Below are 20,189 nucleotides of genomic sequence, written 5' to 3' on the forward strand. Positions count from 1 at the left end.
CCTATTTAACCCTATGGAAGTGCCACACCCAAAGAACTATCCACCAAATATAAGAGCCAGACCATCTGTTCGTCATTCATCACTCACAGGAGGACAGTGTATGCTTCTTTTGCCTTGGTCTTTGTAAGTATACCTTTTACTCTGATTTTATTCTCTTATTCATTCATTTATCAGTTTGCTGTTGCTATTTATACTGCTATATCTGTTCCAATTCTGTAATTAACTCACTCATTTCACTAGACTCATATAAGCGGGGATTGAAGCTCTGGCACTGTACAAGCCTTTCCCTTTGTATCAAGTGTTATGATAATTGTGTGTTATGCCTATTATGATCATGTTGTGACCATTATCAGGCTGCTAAAGCAGTGTTGTTGCACAGCAAAGTTTACTGATTGATCAAACTTCAAGTCAAAATGGATAGTTTTCTGATGTGAAATGCCTTTGGATTGCTCATAGTGACTAAAGTGTTGTTATATAGTAAATTAAACAAATGTTTAGATTTCTTCTTTTTCTTTTTAGTTACAGTGACAACATGTGCAAGCTGCTTCTGACTGCAGGTAAGGAACGCTGATCAAGTAAATGTTTCATTTAAGGGTCAGTTCACCCAAAATCACAAAAAACTATTTTCACACCTACTTCTAGTGGTATCTATGTAGATAGTTTCAGTTTTATTTGTGCAGGTTTTGTCTCTGACATTTCCACCACAATACCATTAAAAAGAGGATTAGAAAGACCTCATGCTTACCAACTCTCTCACTTTGAAGGTCTCTGTTTGATCATGGCCAGCTTGGGTAAGTTCATAACATTCATTCATTAATCCCAATCAGCAGTCTTACTAGCAGTTAAATAATATCCCTATGTAAACAACATTGGTTTCAAATTCTGTCATGTAAATCCATTTAAAACTATCTTTTCCGTTTCGCAGCCTCTTCCTCCAGGCTGGTGTGTTACTACAACAGCTTGGCTGGATATAGAGCAGAGGGTGGGAAGTTCATGATTTCAGACATTGATCCGAACAAGTGCACCCATCTGATCTTCGCCTTCTCTGACATTAGCAGTGTAAATACTCTGGTCCCCAGAGGAACATCTGACTTGAACCTCTATCAGTCCTTTAATGCACTCAAAACCAGGTCAGACCTGTAGCCTCTCAGTATTTTGGAAATTATGTTCAGTTTTGTGTTTTGTTAAAAGTCATTACTAAACTTTGATGCTCCTACAGAAATCCTCTGCTCAAAACCCTCTTAGGAGTTGGTGACTCACAAAGGTAAGTTACATACAACACTTAAATATGTTGGTGTTTTCATTAACATGATGCTTTGTTCATTCATGCTGTGTTTTTGTGCATTGAACAATATATATGATTTTTGGTTTCACACAAATAAAGTAGCACAAGGTGAGGGATTTTGGTATTTTGATTATGTTGAAAAGTTTATTTGATGATTTCATGATCAGATACAATGTAAATTTGAGGCAACTGTTTAATAATGCAAAATAAACACTTAAATATAGTCCAAAATAATAGTAAAATATTCATAAATGATACTGATACTTAACCCGTAATTAAATAATTTATAACCAACAGCAGTTTGGTGCAAAATAATCACACAAATACAACTTTGCACATAAAAGTGGTCACTGTTCTTGGTATATGCAAAGACTAAATGGCTTTGTGTTTGCATTATGGGATTTAACTAGTGATATTTCATTATATGTAAAAGCTAAGTGGTTGTTTACATTAGGATTTACATTAAATTCTTTTCTTTTTTAACTTATGTTACAAAGTCACCCAAAAATGTTGAATCAAATGTTTTTCTATATTTTCTATATTTGTATCCAATGCAAACTAAGCCTCATTTCATTTTACTTATGTGGATGTTCAGAAAATTATTTTAATCTTTACCAGATTCAGTACAATGGTGTCAACAGAATTGCGAAGAAGTCAGTTCATCCAGTCTGCTATCACACTACTGAGAACATATGGTTTTGATGGGCTCAGCGTGGACTGGTGGTTTCCTGGAGAATACAATAAGCAGAAATTCACACTGTTGATCAAGGTCAGATCCTCTCGTATGGGGCTCTCAAAAATGTGCCATACAGTACACACGAAAACACATACACACCCACCCACACATACACACAAACATACACACATACACACACACACACACACACACACACACACACACACACATATATATATATATATATATATATATTATGATTTTAAATGTCATTGAGACTGAACCATCCTTTCTTCTTGTGTAGGAGCTCAGAGATGCCTTTGTGGCTGAGGGAACTTCAACTCACCGTGACAGATTAATCCTCATTGCTAGTGTCTCTGCTGAGAAAGCAGTCATCGATGCCAGTTATGAAGTTGCAGAGATTGCCGGGTAAACTACTGTCATTCTTGACATTATACCAATTCTTTGCTGTTGAGGAGCTTTGGTCAACATGATCTTCTCTGCATTTTATCAGGAACTTGGATTTCATCAATGTGCTCACATTTGACTTTCGCGGCCCCTTGGAGACTGTTGCAGGACATCACAGCCCCTTGTACAAGGGATCACATGATACTGGAGACAAGATCCACTCTAATACTGTGAATACCGGGATTCCTATTTTAATTGCCTGAACACATTTTTATTTACAGATGTCATCTCATCCTAATTTTTTTCCTCTATATATTTTAGGACGATGCTTTGCAGTACTGGAGGGACCAGGGAGCACCTGCAAATAAGCTAAACTTGGGCATAGCATCATATGGTAGAGTTTATACCCTCGTTTCTACTTGTGGTGGTGTTGGTGCACCAGTCAGTGGGCCCGGTAGAGAGGGCACCTACACCGGTATCAAAGGACTGTGGGCCTACTATGAGGTAAAACTGCATGCAGTTAAAAAAATTGATGTATATCAATAGCCTAATTATATACTAATAGTTTGTAATGTATTTGGTTTGACAAATTTCATTTCATCTAAATTTGACATTTGATCTGTCTTTTCAGATTTGCCATTATCTTGGCGATGTCCAAGCCCAGCTGATCGCTGATCAGAAAGTTCCATATGCCGTCGTAGACAGTCAGTGGGTTGGATTTGATAACAAAGACAGCCTTGAAACCAAGGTAATCATCTGTTCAATTCAGTAAAAACATTTCAAATTTCTGGTATTACGCTAATTTGGTTAAAAAGTTATTTTGTTGACATGACTTCAGATGTACAATTGTTTTCATCCTCATCCTTTCAGGTCAGTTACCTATTGAGAAACCACTTTGGAGGAGCCTTCGTCTGGTCTCTGGACCTGGATGACTTTAGTGGACATTTCTGTCATCAGGGCAAATATCCCCTCGTCAGCCACCTGCATCATCTCCTTATTCCAGGTGACAAAAAGCAACAAGAGTCTGTTGTATCCTAGTGAGGTGGTGGATTTTCATTACACTGACACTTTTATTGGCTTTACTGCTTTTAGTTATGCATAGAGCAATTGTGTGCTCTTTCTGTTTAAAAATCTAAGTATAGTCAAAGACAGTAATATTAAAGGATGATGTGATGATCAAGCAGGATGAAACAGCACTTAACCCAATATTTGACTTTCATTCTCTTTCAGATTTTCCAGACTATACCACAACCACAACCACAACCACCACCACAACCACAACCACAACAACTACAACAACAGATCCTGACAATTTCTGTAGTGGAAGGGCCGATGGGGTTCACCCCAACCCTAATGACCAAAATTCTTTTTACAACTGTGGCAATGGGATAACGTACATCCAATACTGTGCCGCAGGTCTCGTCTTCAACCCTACTTGTAAATGTTGTGACTTCCCCTAAAGATTTGCACATTCACCATTTTAAATGGTAATTTTGATTCTTACCAACAAAAATGGGCCACTGTCAAAGAATGTTATATTTATCATTTCTTATGATTCTTCATTATGTGGGAAAAATTATATTTAATAATGGTTTGCTTGCTCTTTTTACACCTCACTCATCTACATGTAGCTTTGAAAACACCACCACCATTATAATATCATCTTTTAATCGACAATATAGCATGAATTACTTAAATTGTGTGTTTGCAATTGTTGTCCCTTTGTTGTCTGTTAATTGTTGGTATATCCAAATCAGTTGCGAGTGACGGCTCTTGTTGTCTTTTCTGACACTATTTAATCTGATAAGCCTGACTTAATCATATGCTAGCTCATATATAGGCAATGTCATTGTTGGTGTATCCAACCCTATTGTTTGGATGTGTGCTTCTTGCTTTATATCTAGCCATCACATGATTGGATTTTTATCTTACAATAAAATGATGAATGAGAAAACACAGCTTGTTTCCTACATTTTGTTTACTTTTGTTTGAAGTTGTGTTATTCTGTGTCTATCGCTCTTTATCTAGCAGGTGTTTACTGATTAAAGACATAATACACGCTAGAAACAAGCCACCTAACTGGGAGGCACTCAAAGAAATGCTGTGTGTCCATCCATTGTGTAAAATCCTCATCTTAAACGTAACTAGTAACTAAACCTGTCAAATAAATATACTTCAATTTCATTACATTTCCTGTTGAAATATAGTGAAATGGAAATATAAAATAGCATAAATAAAAAGACTCAAGTAAGTTGTTATCATGGTTGCTAGGTGACAGGTGTCATGCTTTGTGACACATTGGTAAGTGTGGGCCATTATGTGATTAGTTTCTCTCTCTCTGAGCTTTAGAACCAATGATTACAATTTCAGATTTGTCCTGGCTGTAAAACATTTTTGTGACAGAAGGACCAGAATACATTTAAAAAGGGAATCAATTGTTCTTGTGTCATCAGGAGACACAGCAACATAAAGTTGTGTGTCATCAACATAACTGTGAAAGGAAATCCTGTGTCTCCTCATGGCATATGGTAATATATATAGATTAAAAAGAATGAACCCTAAAAACAATTCTTGAGGAACACCACGTCTTCTTTTGGAGGTACTGGAGAAGTTAATATTGATTTCAACAAGAAACTCTCTGCCAAGAAGATAAGAGGAAAATCTGTTAAAACCATTTCCTGAAAGCCCATTGTGGTTGCTTAGTCTCTTTAAAAGATTTTTGTGATCAACTGTATCAAAAGCAGTACTCACATCGAGTAGTGCCAACACAGAAAGTTTATTGGCATCGAAATGTATCCTCATCCAGGTACAATGATGTCTCTGATAATTGATTTGAAATGTGAAAAATAAGTCAAAATAATTTTGATACAGATTTAATTCAATTGATAATGAACAGCACTGAACATTTAGCATTGTGTATATTGTACACACCATGACAACATGGAGAGTAAAAGAAAGAATGATGATGACGTCCAGGACAGTTCTTCCCCTCAGAGACTAATGTGAGAACGGGAACAGGTTGCACCATCTCAGGCCACCACAGCCAACCCAGTGTACCCTGGCATCAAGGCCAAAGTGGGAGTTGCAATTTTAACATTAATTAATGCAGATGTTGTGAATGGTTGACAAATTGGTGAACCTCAATGGGATGAGACACTGTTGGGACATGCAGATAACACATTAGATCACATATAAGGTAAATGTCTTATGAAATTGAAATACCATGGCACCGTATCCAGCTCCTATAATACATCCGTGGGATATAGACGGGATGATGAGACATTCAAATGACATCAAGGTACAGCCCAACTTAGGGGTGTCTGAAATCATGTTACAATATTCTTCCAGGGATAAATATGAGAAGTAAAACACATATATACAAATCAAGTTGCTTTACCTGACTCTATCTTTATTTTATTAGCCACTGTTAACACAAGTCACATGGGGATAGTATGTTTTTCTCTGTATGACACATGCTGCACATTTGATCTACTTTCCCCTTTAAACCACATGCATGCTGAACATTTTAGGTGGGGTAACATCAGAAGCTTAATTGCACACACACCACTGTCCCCTAAAGCTGAGAACCAATTACAGTCTGTTACAGTGTCAGGTAAGGACAAATGGGATAGCAACACTGAGTTCAGTATATTTGTGTGGTTAAAGAGATGAATACAACTCCAGCTGCTTGATACTTTTTTCAATGTATAAATTCCTCTGTAAATGATATTTTCTATTACTGGTGGCAATTCAGCAAAACTCTATTGAACTTAAGGTAGAAACAGACAGGAACAACAAATGATGCAAGCCTGCATTGTACTGTACAGATTGAAAGCTACAAACTGAATGAATATCTGCTCTGCAAACCAAAAAGGTTTAGGATATATTTGTGATGTTTGACCTCAGTTCTGGGCTATAATAATAATTGGTTTCTAAATTTGAAAAACACCTCTCTGCTTAGATGTTAGGCTGCTCTCCTTTTCATTGGGGCCATGTTTTTTCCATTGTTTGTCTTTAAGGTTTGATTTCTAATGCTGTTTTTTTATTTAGAATCTCCCTCAAGCACTTCAACATCCCCTGCAATATGAGTATACAAGTTTCGACAAAAGACAGAACAATGTTGGGTATTCAGTCTGGGAGATATTTGTCTGTATTTTTTGTCGGTCCTGTTTTCACTGTGCTGTGTTAACTGGTTTGAAGGGGTCAGGCCTTTGAATCAAAATGTTTTCAGGGGCTTTAATAAAACCCTATACTTCTAGAGTTGAAGAGACAGCAATGAAAATAGAGGCACTGGCTCACGTGCTTGCTATAATGTTAACCAATTAAAATAACATATAGTCCATTCATTAACTCACACTGGTTTTCTTAGTTCTCACAATGGTTTGGAGGAAAAGGCTTTGTAGACCAGAAGGGTGGGGTTATATAGATTCCTGGGCGTCGTCAGCAGATGAACAGGTGATTTCAACAATTAAAAGGCAGTACTTAAACAATAATAATTAAGTTTACTGAACTTTATATTTCAAAGGTTCAAGATTCTGTGTCGTTCTCTTCAGTGTCCTTTTACTGAAGTACAAGGAAGAGAGGAGTGATGATGTTCCAGAGAAGTCCCTTTGAAGCATCTGTAATTATTGGTGTTATGTATCCATATCTCAGCTGTAACAAACAGCAGCATGTCTCTTGAATAAACCATTCCTTAGCACACGACCTTAAAGCCCCTAATAATATAACAAATAGTCATGACTATCGCTTGAAGGAAAAAAAACATTCAGCTAGTCTCCCTCATGAAAGCTGTGTGTGGTGTGCATACCTGTGCATTTCCTGCTCTAACATCTCAGTGCCTGGAAATGAATGCGAGAGAAGATGACATGCTGATTGGGTAAGGTTACTGTTATTGGAGCTGTGCTGTTAAATGGTTTCACATTGTATATTCTTGAGTTCTTGTCAATTGTCTTGTTTAAGCTTCTCTCCACATGTTTTTAAACACAACTGTGTGCTCACTATGGTGCAAGAAAGTACAACAAAAGTCCACAGCATCAATAAGGGCTCTGCACTTTTGCATGGCAGTGCTTAGAGCCAGAAACTAATGTTAACATGGAGAGATTCACCACATGTCATGTTTACTTTCTTTTATTAAGTGAACATATGTCAGATAGATATTTCTGTCTGGACCAGTCTTTTGCTTGGCCTGTCGACCAGACGACTGACTGACATTGACATGTAGTTACACTGTCAGTGTAGCTTTGGTTTTAGGAACATAAGGGTTCTAAAAATATGAATACAAAGTCAAAAGGGCATGGTAATGAGATGTCTTATCAGTGTCTAATTGCTTTGAAGATTTTGAACAAAACCACATCCCAGACCTATTTAACTCCATTTAAATGCCACACCCTAAGAGCTATCTACCCAATATAAGAGCCAGACCATCCAGCAGTCACCCATCAGTCACAGGAGAAAGAGAGTATATGCTTCTTCTACCTCTGTCTTTGTAAGTATACCATTTACTCTGACTTCATACACGTATTTACTCATTTATCAGTTTCACAGATTTTGAATACTGTTAGCACTGCACAGGTGTTCTCTCTTTGATTTTTTGAGCACTATCAGGCTGCTAAAGCAGTGTTGCTGCATGGCATCGTTTACTGATTGATCAAACTTCAAGTCAAAATGGATCATTTTCTGATGTGAAATGCCTTTGGTTTGCTCATAGTGACTAAAGTGTTGTTATATGGTAAATTAAACAAATGTTTAGATTTCTTCTTTTTCTTTTTAGTTACAGTGACAACATGTGCAAGCTGCTTCTGACTGCAGGTAAGGAACACTGATCAAGTAAATGTTTCATTTAAGGGTCAGTTCACCCAAATCACAAAAAACTATTTTCACACCTACCTCTAGTGGTATCTATGTAGATAGTTTCAGTTTTATTTGTGCAGGTTTTGTCTCTGACATTTCCACCACAATACCATTAAAAAGAGGATTAGAAAGACCTCATGCTTACCAACTCTCTCACTTTGAAGGTCTCTGTTTGATCATGGCCAGCTTGGGTAAGTTCATAACATTCATTCATTAATCCCAATCAGCAGTCTTACTAGCAGTTAAATAATATCCCTATGTAAACAACATTTGTTTCAAATTCTGTCATGTTCAATCCTTTTAAAACAATCTTTTCCGTGTCTCAGCCTCTTCCTCCAGGCTGGTGTGTTACTACAACAGCTTGGCTGAAAATAGAGCAGAGGGTGGGAAGTTCAGTATTGCAGACATTGATCCGAACAAGTGCACCCATCTGATCTTCGCCTTCTCTGACATTAGCAGTGTAAATACTCTGGTCCCCAGAGGAACATCTGACTTGAACCTCTATCAGTCCTTTAATGCACTCAAAACCAGGTCAGACCTGTAGCCTCTCAGTATTTTGGAAATTATGTTCAGTTTTGTGTTTTGTTAAAAGTCATTACTAAACTTTGATGCTCCTACAGAAATCCTCTGCTCAAAACCCTCTTAGGAGTTGGTGACTCACAAAGGTAAGTTACATACAACACTTAAATATGTTGGTGTTTTCATTAACATGATGCTTTGTTCATTCATGCTGTGTCTTTGTGCATTGAACAATATATATGATTTTTGGTTTCACACAAATAAAGTAGCACAAGGTGAGGGGTTTTGGTATTTTGATTATGTTGAAAAGTTTATTTGATGATTTCATGATCAGATACAATGTAAATTTGAGGCAACTGTTTAATAATGCAAAATAAACACTTAAATATAGTCCAAAATAATAGTAAAATATTCATAAATGATACTGATACTTAACCCGTAATTAAATAATTTATAACCAACAGCAGTTTGGTGCAAAATAATCACACAAATACAACTTTGCACATAAAAGTGGTCACTGTTCTTGGTATATGCAAAGACTAAATGGCTTTGTGTTTGCATTATGGGATTTAACTAGTGATATTTCATTATATGTAAAAGCTAAGTGGTTGTTTACATTAGGATTTACATTAAATTCTTTTCTTTTTTAACTTATGTTACAAAGTCACCCAAAAATGTTGAATCAAATGTTTCAATTCATTCTATATTTGTATCCAATGCAAACTAAGCCTCATTTTATTTTACTTCTGTGGATGTTCAGAAAATTATTTTAATCTTTACCAGATTCAGTACAATGGTGTCAACAGAATTGCGAAGAAGTCAGTTCATCCAGTCTGCTATCACACTACTGAGAACATATGGTTTTGATGGGCTCAGCGTGGACTGGTGGTTTCCTGGAGAATACAATAAGCAGAAATTCACACTATTGATCAAGGTCAGATCCTCTCGTATGGGGCTCTCAAAAATGTGCCATACATTACACACGAAAACACATACACACCCACCCACACATACACACAAACATACACACACACACACACACATATATATATATATATATATACATATATATTATGATTTTAAATGTCATTGAGACTGAACCATCCTTTCTTCTTGTGTAGGAGCTCAGAGATGCCTTTGTGGCTGAGGGAACGTCAACTCACCGTGACAGATTAATTCTCATTGCTAGTGTCTCTGCTGAGAAAGCAGTCATCGATGCCAGTTATGAAGTTGCAGAGATTGCCGGGTAAACTACTTTAATGTCATTCTTGACATTATACCAATTCTTTGCTGTTGAGGAGCTTTGGTCAACATGACCTTCTCTGCATTTTATCAGGAACTTGGATTTCATCAATGTGCTCACATTTGACTTTCGCGGCCCCTTGGAGACTGTTGCAGGACATCACAGCCCCTTGTACAAGGGGTCCCAAGATACTGGAGACAAGATCCACTCTAATACTGTGAATACCGGGATTCCTATTTTAATTGCCTGAACACATTTCTATTTACAGATGTCATCTCATCCTAATTTTTTTCCTCTATATATTTTAGGACGATGCTTTGCAGTACTGGAGGGACCAGGGAGCACCTGCAAATAAGCTAAACTTGGGCATAGCATCATATGGTAGAGTTTATACCCTCGTTTCTACTTGCGGCGGTGTTGGTGCACCAGTCAGTGGGCCCGGTAGAGAGGGCACCTACACCGGTATCAAAGGACTGTGGGCCTACTATGAGGTAAAACTGCATGCAGTGAAAATAATTGATGTATATCAATAGCCTAATTATATACTAATAGTTTGTAATGTATTTCATTTCATCTAAATTTGACATTTGATCTGTCTTTTCAGATTTGCCATTATCTTGGCAATGTCCAAGTCCAGCTGATCGCTGATCAGAAAGTTCCATATGCCGTCGTAGACAATCAGTGGGTTGGATTTGATAACAAAGACAGCCTTGAAACCAAGGTAATCATCTGTTCAATTCAGTAAAAACATTTCAAATTTATGGTATTACGTTAATTTGGTTAAAAAGTTATTTTGTTGACATGACTTCAGATGTAGAATTGTTTTCATCCTCATCCTTTCAGGTCAGTTACCTATTGAGAAACCACTTTGGAGGAGCCTTCGTCTGGTCTCTGGACCTGGATGACTTTAGTGGACATTTCTGTCATCAGGGCAAATATCCCCTCGTCAGCCACCTGCATCATCTCCTTATTCCAGGTGACAAAAAGCAACAAGAGTCTGTTGTATCCTAGCGAGGTGGTGGATTTTCATTACACTGACACTTTTATTGGCTTTACTGCTTTTAGTTATGCATAGAGCAATTGTGTGCTCTTTCTGTTTAAAAATCTAAGTATAGTCAAAGACAGTAATATTAAAGGATGATGTGATGATCAAGCAGGATGAAACAGCACTTAACCCAATATTTGACTTTCATTCTCTTTCAGATTTTCCAGACTATACCACAACCACAACCACAACCACCACCACAACCACAACCACAACAACTACAACAACAGATCCTGACAATTTCTGTAGTGGAAGGGCCGATGGGGTTCACCCCAACCCTAATGACCAAAATTCTTTTTACAACTGTGGCAATGGGATAACGTACATCCAATACTGTGCCGCAGGTCTCGTCTTCAACCCTACTTGTAAATGTTGTGACTTCCCCTAAAGATTTGCACATTCACCATTTTAAATGGTAATTTTGATTCTTACCAACAAAAATGGGCCACTGTCAAAGAATGTTATATTTATCATTTCTTATGATTCTTCATTATGTGGGAAAAATTATATTTAATAATGGTTTGCTTGCTCTTTTTACACCTCACTCCTCTACATGTAGCTTTGAAAACACCACCACCATTATAATATCATCTTTTAATCGACAATATAGCATGAATTACTTAAATTGTGTGTTTGCAATTGTTGTCCCTTTGTTGTCTGTTAATTGTTGGTATATCCAAATCAGTTGCGAGTGACGGCTCTTGTTGTCTTTTCTGACACTATTTAATCTGATAAGCCTGACTTAATCATATGTTAGCTCATATATAGGCAATGTCATTGTTGGTGTATCCAACCCTATTGTTTGGATGTGTGCTTCTTGCTTTATATCTAGCCATCACATGATTGGATTTTTATCTTACAATAAAATGATGAATGAGAAAATACAGCTTGTTTCCTACATTTTGTTTACTTTTGTTTGAAGTTGTGTTATTCTGTGTCTATCGCTCTTTATCTAGCAGGTGTTTACTGATTAAAGACATAATACACGCTAGAAACAAGCCACCTAACTGGGAGGCACTCAAAGAAATGCCGTGTGTCCATCCATTGTGTAAAATCCTCATCTTAAACGTAACTAGTAACTAAACCTGTCAAATAAATATACTTCAATTTCATTACATTTCCTGTTGAAATATAGTGAAGTGGAAATATAAAATAGCATAAATAAAAAGACTCAAGTAAGTTGTTATCATGGTTGCTAGGTGACAGGTGTCATGCTTTGTGACACATTGGTAAGTGTGGGCCATTATGTGATTAGTTTCTCTCTCTCTGAGCTTTAGAACCAATGATTACAATTTCAGATTTGTCCTGGCTGAAAAACATTTTTGTGACAGAAGGACCAGAATACATTTAAAAAGGGAATCAATTGTTCTTGTGTCATCAGGAGACACAGCAACATAAAGTTGTGTGTCATCAACATAACTGTGAAAGGAAATCCCATGTCTCCTCATGGCATCACTGAGGGGTAACATATATAGAATTAACCCTAAAAACATTCCTTGAGGAACACCACGTGTTCTTTTGGAGGTACTGGAGAAGTTAATATTGATTTCAACAAGAAACTCTCTGCCAAGAAGATAAGAGGAAAATCAGTTAAAACCATTTCCTGAAAGCCCATTGTGGTTCCTTAGTCTCTTTAAAAGAATTTTGTGATCAACTGTATCAAAAGCAGTACTCACATCGAGTAGTGCCAACACAGAAAGTTTATTGGCATCGAAATGTATCCTCATCCAGGTACAATGATGTCTCTGATAATTGATTTGAAATGTGAAAAATAAGTCAAAATAATTTTGATACAGATTTAATTCAATTGATAATGAACAGCACTGAACATTTAGCATTGTGTATATTGTACACACCATGACAACATGGAGAGTAAAAGAAAGAATGATGATGACGTCCAGGACAGTTCTTCTCCTCAGGGACCAAGAACAGGAGAACGGGAACAGGTTGCACCATCTCAGGCCACCACAGCCAACCCAGTGTACCCTGGCATCAAGGCCAAAGTGGGAGTTGCAATTTTACCACACTGAGACAGTTTAAACCATAACATTAATTAATGCAGATGTTGTGAACGGTTGACAAATTGGTGAACCTCAATGGGATGAGACACTGTTGGGACATGCAGATAACACATTAGATCACATATAAGGTAAATGTCTTATGAAATTGAAATACCATGGCACCGTATCCAGCTCCTATAATACATCCGTGGGATATAGACGGGATGATGAGACATAAAAACATTCCTTGAGGAACGCCACATGTTCTTTTGGAGGTACTGGAGAAGTTAATATTGATTTCAACAAGAAACTCTCTGCCAAGAAGATAAGAGGAAAATCAGTTAAAACCATTTCCTGAAAGCTCATTGTGGTTCCTTAGTCTCTTTAAAAGAATTTTGTGATCAACTGTATCAAAAGCAGAACTCAGATGTAACCTCATCCAGGTACATTAATGTCCCTGATATTTTATTTGAAAAAAACTCAGGGTGAGACATTGTTTTCACATGCAGATCACATATAAGGTAAAGGACTTATGAAATTAAAATACCATGGCACCGTATCCAGCTCCTATAATACATCCGTGGGATATAAACGGGATGACGAGACATTCAACTGACATCTCCCTGTACACTAACACCTGCACCTCCAGCCATCAGTCTGTCAAGCTCCACCCCCATCACCCTGTGCGACTTGCCCGTGGCTACCGTGGAGCATTTCCGCTTCTTGGGAACCACAATCACAGAGGATCTCAAATGGGAGCTGAACATCAGCTCCCTCATCAAAAAAGCTCAGCAGAGGATGTATTTCCTGAGGCAGCTGAAGAAGTTCAACCTGCCAAGGACTATGATGGTGAACTTCTACACCTCCATCATTGAGTCCATCCTCACCTCCTCCATCACCATCTGGTACGCTGCTGCCACGGAGAGGGACAATAACAGACTGCAGCGTATCATCCACTCTGCTGAGAAGGTGATTGGCTGCAATCTTCCATCCCTCCAGGACCTGTACACCTCAAGGACTCTGAGGCGTGCAGGGAAGATTGTAGCTGACTCCTCCCACCCTGGACACAAACTTTTTGTGACACTCCCCTCTGGCAGGAGGCTGCGGTCCTTCAGGACCAAAACCTCTTGCCACAAAAATAGCTTCTTCCCATCTGCTATTAGCCTTATCAACCTGATCTTCAATTGCACCAATCACCAGAAAAAATTCCTTGTATGTGAAAACATACTTGGCAATAAAACTGATTCTGATTCTGATCAAGGTACAGCCCAACTTAGGGGTGTCTGAAATCATGTTACAATATTCTTCCAGGGATAAATATGAGAAATAAAACACATATATACAAATCAAGTTGCTTTACCTGACTCTATCTTTATTTTATTAGCCACTGTTAACACAAGTCACATGGGGATAGTATGTTTTTCTCTGTATGACACATGCTGCACATTTGATCTACTTTCCCCTTTAAACCACATGCATGCTGAACATTTTAGGTGGGGTAACATCAGAAGCTTAATTGCACACACACCACTGTCCCCTAAAGCTGAGAACCAATTACAGTCTGTTACAGTGTCAGGTAAGGACAAATGGGATAGCAACACTGAGTTCAGTATATTTGTGTGGTTAAAGAGATGAATATAACTCCAGCTGCTTGATACTTTTTTCCATGTATAAATTCCTCTGTTAATGATATTTTCTATTACTGGTGGCAATTCAGCAAAACTCTATTGAACTTAAGGTAGAAACAGACAGGAACAACAAATGATGTAAGCCTGCATTGTACTGTACAGATTGAAAGCTACAAACAGAATGAATATCTGCTCTGCAAACCAAAAAGGTTTAGGATATATTTGTGATGTTTGACCTCAGTTCTGGGCTATAATAATAATTGGTTTCTAAATTTGAAAAACACCTCTCTGCTTAGATGTTAGGCTGCTCTCCTTTTCATTGGGGCCATGTTTTTTCCATTGTTTGTCTTTAAGGTTTGATTTCTAATACTGTTTTTTTATTTAGAATCTCCCTCAAGCACTTCAATATCCCCTGCAATATGAGTATACAAGTTTCGACAAAAGACAGAACAATGTTGGGTATTCAGTCTGGGAGATATTTGTCTGTATTTTTTGTCGGTCCTGTTTTCACTGTGCTGTGTTAACTGGTTTGAAGGGGTCAGGCCTTTGAATCAAAATGTTTTCAGGGGCTTTAATAAAACCCTATACTTCTAGAGTTGAAGAGACAGCAATGAAAATGGAGGCACTGGCTCACGTGCCTGCTATAATGTTGACCAATTAAAATAACATATAGTCCATTCATTAACTCACACTGGTTTTCTTAGTTCTCACAATTGTTTGGAGGAAAAGGCTTTGTAGACCAGAAGGGTGGGGTTATATAGATTCCTGGGCGTCGTCAGCAGATTAACAGGTGATTTCAACAATTAAAAGGCAGTACTTAAACAATAATAATTAAGTTTACTGAACTTTATATTTCAAAGGTTCAAGATTCTGTGTCGTTCTCTTCAGTGTCCTTTTACTGAAGTACAAGGAAGAGAGGAGTGATGATGTTCCAGAGAAGTCCCTTTGAAGCATCTGTAATTATTGGTGTTATGTATCCATATCTCAGCTGTAACAAACAGCAGTATGTCTCTTGAATAAACCATTCCTTAGCACACGAACTTAAAGCCCCTAATAATATAACAAATAGTCATGACTATCGCTTGAAGGAAAAAAAACATTCAGCTAGTCTCACTCATGAAAACTGTGTGTGGTGTGCATACCTGTGCATTTCCTGCTCTAACATCTCAGTGCCTGGAAATGAATGCGAGAGAAGATGACATGCTGATTGGGTAAGGTTACTGTTATTGGAGCTGTGTTGTTAAATTGTTTCACATTGTATATTCTTGAGTTCTTGTCAGTTGTCTTGTTTAAGCTTCTCTCCACATGTTTTTAAACAAAATGTTAACAGGGAGAGATTCACCACATGTCATGTTTACTTTCTTTTATTAAGTGAACATATGTCAGATAGATATTTCTGTCTGGACCAGTCTTTTGCTTGGCCTGTCGACCAGAAGACTGACTGACATTGACATGTAGTTGCACTGTCAGTGTAGCTTTGGTTTTAGGAACATAAGGGTTCTAAAAATATGAATACAAAGTCAAAAGGGCATGGTAATGAGATGTCTTATCAGTGTCTAATTGCTTTGAACATTTTGAACAAAACCACATCCCAGACCTATTTAACTCCATTTAAATGCCACACCCTAAGAGCTATCTACCCAATATAAGAGCCAGACCATCCAGCAGTCACCCATCAGTCACAGGAGAAAGAGAGTATATGCTTCTTCTACCTCTGTCTTTGTAAGTATACCATTTACTCTGACTTCATACACTTATTTACTCATTTATCAGTTTCACAGATTTTGAATACTGTTAGCACTGCACAGGTGTTCTCTCTTTGATTTTTTGAGCACTATCAGGCCGCTGAAGCAGTGTTGCTGCATGGCATCGTTTACTGATTGATCAAACTTCAAGTCAAAATGGATCATTTTCTGATGTGAAATGCCTTTGGATTGCTCATAGTGACTAAAGTGTTGTTATATAGTAAATTAAACAAATGTTTAGATTTCTTCTTTTTCTTTTTAGTTACAGTGACAACATGTGCAAGCTGCTTCTGACTGCAGGTAAGGAACGCTGATCAAGTAAATGTTTCATTTAAGGGTCAGTTCACCCAAATCACAAAAAACTATTTTCACACCTACCTCTAGTGGTATCTATGTAGATAGTTTCAGTTTTATTTGTGCATGTTTTGTCTCTGACATTTCCACCACAATACCATTAAAAAGAGGATTAGAAAGACCTCATGCTTACCAACTCTCTCACTTTGAAGGTCTCTGTTTGATCATGGCCAGCTTGGGTAAGTTCATAACATTCATTCATTAATCCCAATCAGCAGTCTTACTAGCGGATAAATAATGTCTCTATGTCATGTTGGGAAACAAGGGATTTGTTTCAAATTCTGTCATGTTCAATCCTTTTAAAACTATCTTTTCCATGTCTCAGCCTCTTCCTTCAGGCTGGTGTGTTACTACAACAGCTTGGCTGAATATAGAGTGGCGGGCGGGAAGTTCAGTATTACAGACATTGATCCGAACAAGTGCACCCATCTGATCTTCGCCTTCTCTGACATTAGCAGCGTAAATACTCTGATCCCCAGGAGATCAGCTGACATACATCTCTATCAGTCCTTTAATGCACTCAAATCCAGGTCAGACCTGCAGCCTCTCAGTATTTTGGAAATGTTCAGTTTTGTGTTATCTTAAAAATCATGACTAAACTTTGATGCGCCTACAGAAATCATCTGCTCAAAACCTTGTTGGCAGTTGGTGACACACAAAGGTAAGTTACATGCAACACTTCAACATGATGGTGTTTTCTTTGATGCTTTGTCCAGTCATGCTGTATTTTTGTGCATTTCACAACATGAATGATGTATGGTTTCGCACAAATAAGGTAGCACAAGGTGAAGGGGTTTCGGTACTGAATACAATCAAAATGAATTTTCAAATCATTCCACGTTTGTACATATTACAAACTAAGAGTAATTATAATTAAACATACTTTTTTTTATTTTACTCCTACTTGTTTCTAATACTTGTTAAAAATTAGATTGTAGCCTACCAAATATGTCAGTAACTGATTATTTAACTTCAGTGGATGATGAGAACACTGTTTTTTCATTTTTTACCAGATTCAGTACAATGGTGTCAACAGAACGGCGAAGAAGAAAGTTCATCCAGTCTGCTATCACACTGCTGAGAACATATGGTTTTGATGGGCTCAGCCTGGACTGGTGGTTTCCTGGAGCATACAATAAGCAGAAATTCACACTGTTGATTAAGGTCAGATCCTCACTTCTGGGACTCCCAGAAATGTATATATATTTTGAGATTTTAAACTGAAACTGAATCATGTTCTCTCTTTTTGTAGGAGCTCAGAGATGCCTTTGTGGCTGAGGGAACTTCAACTCACCGTGACAGATTAATCCTCATTGCTAGTGTCTCTGCTGAGAAAGCAGTCATCGATGCCAGTTATGAAGTCGCACATATTGCCGGGTAAACTATTTTAATGTCATTCTTGACATTATACCAATTCTTTGCTGTTGAGGAGCTTTGGTCGACATGATCTTCCCTGCATTTTATCAGGCACTTGGATTTCATCAATGTGCTCACATTTGACTTTCACGGCCCCTTGGAAAGTGTCGCAGCACATCACAGCCCCTTGTACAAGGGATCACATGATACTGGAGACAAGATCTACTCTAATACTGTAAGAACCAGGATTCCTATTTAACTGCCTAAACACATTTCTGTTTACAGATGTCATCTCATCCTAATTGTTTTTTTTTTCTCCATATTTTAGGACTATGCTTTGCAGTACTGGAGGGACCAGGGAGCACCTGCACATAAGCTACACTTGGGCATAGCATCATATGGTAGAGTTTATACCCTCGCCTATACGTGCGGTGGTGTAGGCGCAGCAATCAGTGGTGCCGGTAGAGAGGGCACCTACACCCATATAAAAGGACTGTGGGCCTACTATGAGGTAAAACTGCAAGCAATGAAAATAAGTCATCTATATCAATGGACTTATTGTACAGCTTCTACCGTATTTTTGTGACAAATTTCATTATGTCCACGTTTGACATTTCACCCATCTTCTCAGATTTGCCATTATCTTGGCGGCGTCCAAGTCCAGCTGATCGCTGATCAGAAAGTTCCATATGCTGTCGTAGACAATCAGTGGGTTGGATTTGATAACAAAGACAGCCTTGAAACAAAGGTAATCATCTGTTCAATTTCGTAAAAACATTTCAAACTTATGGTATTATGCAAATTAGGTTCAACAGATATTTTGTCAACATGACTTCAGATGTAGAATTGTTTTTCTTGTCATCCTTTCAGGTCAGTTACCTATTGAGAAACCACTTTGGAGGAGCCTTCGTCTGGTCTCTGGACCTGGATGACTTTAGTGGACATTTCTGTCATCAGGGCAAATATCCCCTCGTCAGCCACCTGCATCATCTCCTTATTCCAGGTGATAACAAAAGTCTGTTGTATCCTGTAGTGAGGTGGTGGTTTTTCATTTGATTTAATACCATCAGTATTAATGTTAAAGCATTTTTATTGACTTTACTACTTTTAGTTAATCATAGTGCAATTGTGTGCTCTTTCTGTTTAGAAATCTAAGTATGGCCATACTCAGTGATATTAACGGCTGATGTGATGATCAAGCAGGATTAAATAGCACTTAACCCAATGTTGACTTTCATTCTCTTTCAGATTTTCCAGACTATACCACAACCACAACCACAACAACTACCAAAACTCATCCTAACAATTTCTGTAGTGGAAGGGCCGATGGGGTTCACCCCAACCCTTATAACCGAAATTCTTTTTACAACTGTGCCAATGGGATAACGTACATCCAATACTGTGCCGCAGGTCTCGTCTTCAACCCTAACTGCCTATGCTGTGACTACCCCTAAAGAGTTGCACATTCACCATTTTACTCTACATAAATGGTCATTTACTTAACAACAAAGGTGGGCCACTGTCAAAAGATATTAGATTTATCATTTCTCATGATTTTTCACTGTTGTTATGTGGGAAAAATTCTAAATAATGGTTTTGTTTGCTCTTTTTACATCTCACTTAAAACATGTAACTTGTAAAACTGTAAAACACCATTTACTCTTGTCAGCATTAACATTATGAGATGAATCCATCAACATTATCAGATGGATATTTGCATAAACTCTCCATTGTCAAAGAGATATGCTTCCATCCATATCTGTCAATAGAGATTATGATTGATATTATTTCATCTGTCAATAGGCCATATGACATGAAGTACTTGTACTGTGTATTTACAATTGTTGTCCTGTTGTTGTCTGTTAATTGTAGGTGTATTAATTGTGAGCCAAGGTTATTGTTGTCTTTTCTGACACTATTTAATCTGATAAGCCTGACTTAATCATATGTTAGCTCATATATAGGCAATGTCATTGTTGGTGTATCTAACCCTCTTGTTTGGATGTGTGCATCTTCCTTAATATCCAGCCAACACATGATTGGATTTGTCTTACAATAAAATGATGAATGAGAAAATACA

At 37.7% G+C, this 20,189-nt stretch overlaps 3 protein-coding genes across 3 annotated transcripts; all 3 read left to right on the plus strand.

Annotated features, from left to right (window-relative positions):
- LOC139620904 (chitotriosidase-1-like) lies at window positions 1-4,323 on the plus strand. Its single transcript, XM_071476926.1, has 12 exons — window positions 1-123; window positions 520-557; window positions 765-791; window positions 926-1,130; window positions 1,220-1,264; window positions 1,904-2,054; window positions 2,266-2,390; window positions 2,476-2,599; window positions 2,691-2,873; window positions 3,001-3,117; window positions 3,240-3,372; window positions 3,600-4,323. Exons 1-12 carry the CDS (start codon window positions 14-16, stop codon window positions 3,827-3,829), a joined length of 1,488 nt encoding a protein of 495 aa, XP_071333027.1. The 5' UTR covers window positions 1-13; the 3' UTR covers window positions 3,830-4,323.
- A 3,449-nt stretch (window positions 4,324-7,772) lies between these two features.
- On the plus strand, window positions 7,773-11,910 carry LOC139620905 (chitotriosidase-1-like). Its single transcript, XM_071476927.1, has 12 exons — window positions 7,773-7,854; window positions 8,140-8,177; window positions 8,384-8,410; window positions 8,546-8,750; window positions 8,840-8,884; window positions 9,522-9,672; window positions 9,860-9,984; window positions 10,075-10,198; window positions 10,290-10,472; window positions 10,586-10,702; window positions 10,825-10,957; window positions 11,185-11,910. Exons 1-12 carry the CDS (start codon window positions 7,832-7,834, stop codon window positions 11,412-11,414), a joined length of 1,401 nt encoding a protein of 466 aa, XP_071333028.1. The 5' UTR covers window positions 7,773-7,831; the 3' UTR covers window positions 11,415-11,910.
- Window positions 11,911-16,243: 4,333 nt separating this feature from the next.
- LOC139620906 (chitinase-3-like protein 1) lies at window positions 16,244-20,189 on the plus strand. Its single transcript, XM_071476928.1, has 12 exons — window positions 16,244-16,376; window positions 16,662-16,699; window positions 16,906-16,932; window positions 17,079-17,283; window positions 17,370-17,414; window positions 17,767-17,917; window positions 18,006-18,130; window positions 18,221-18,344; window positions 18,438-18,620; window positions 18,741-18,857; window positions 18,980-19,112; window positions 19,358-20,189. Exons 1-12 carry the CDS (start codon window positions 16,270-16,272, stop codon window positions 19,561-19,563), a joined length of 1,461 nt encoding a protein of 486 aa, XP_071333029.1. The 5' UTR covers window positions 16,244-16,269; the 3' UTR covers window positions 19,564-20,189.

This window comes from Trachinotus anak, unplaced genomic scaffold (genome assembly GCF_046630095.1).
Source record: "Trachinotus anak isolate AG129_WGS33_773 ecotype Australia unplaced genomic scaffold, CSIRO_AGI_Tana_v1 ptg000004l, whole genome shotgun sequence".
In the NCBI taxonomy this organism is placed as follows: Eukaryota; Metazoa; Chordata; class Actinopteri; order Carangiformes; family Carangidae; genus Trachinotus; species Trachinotus anak.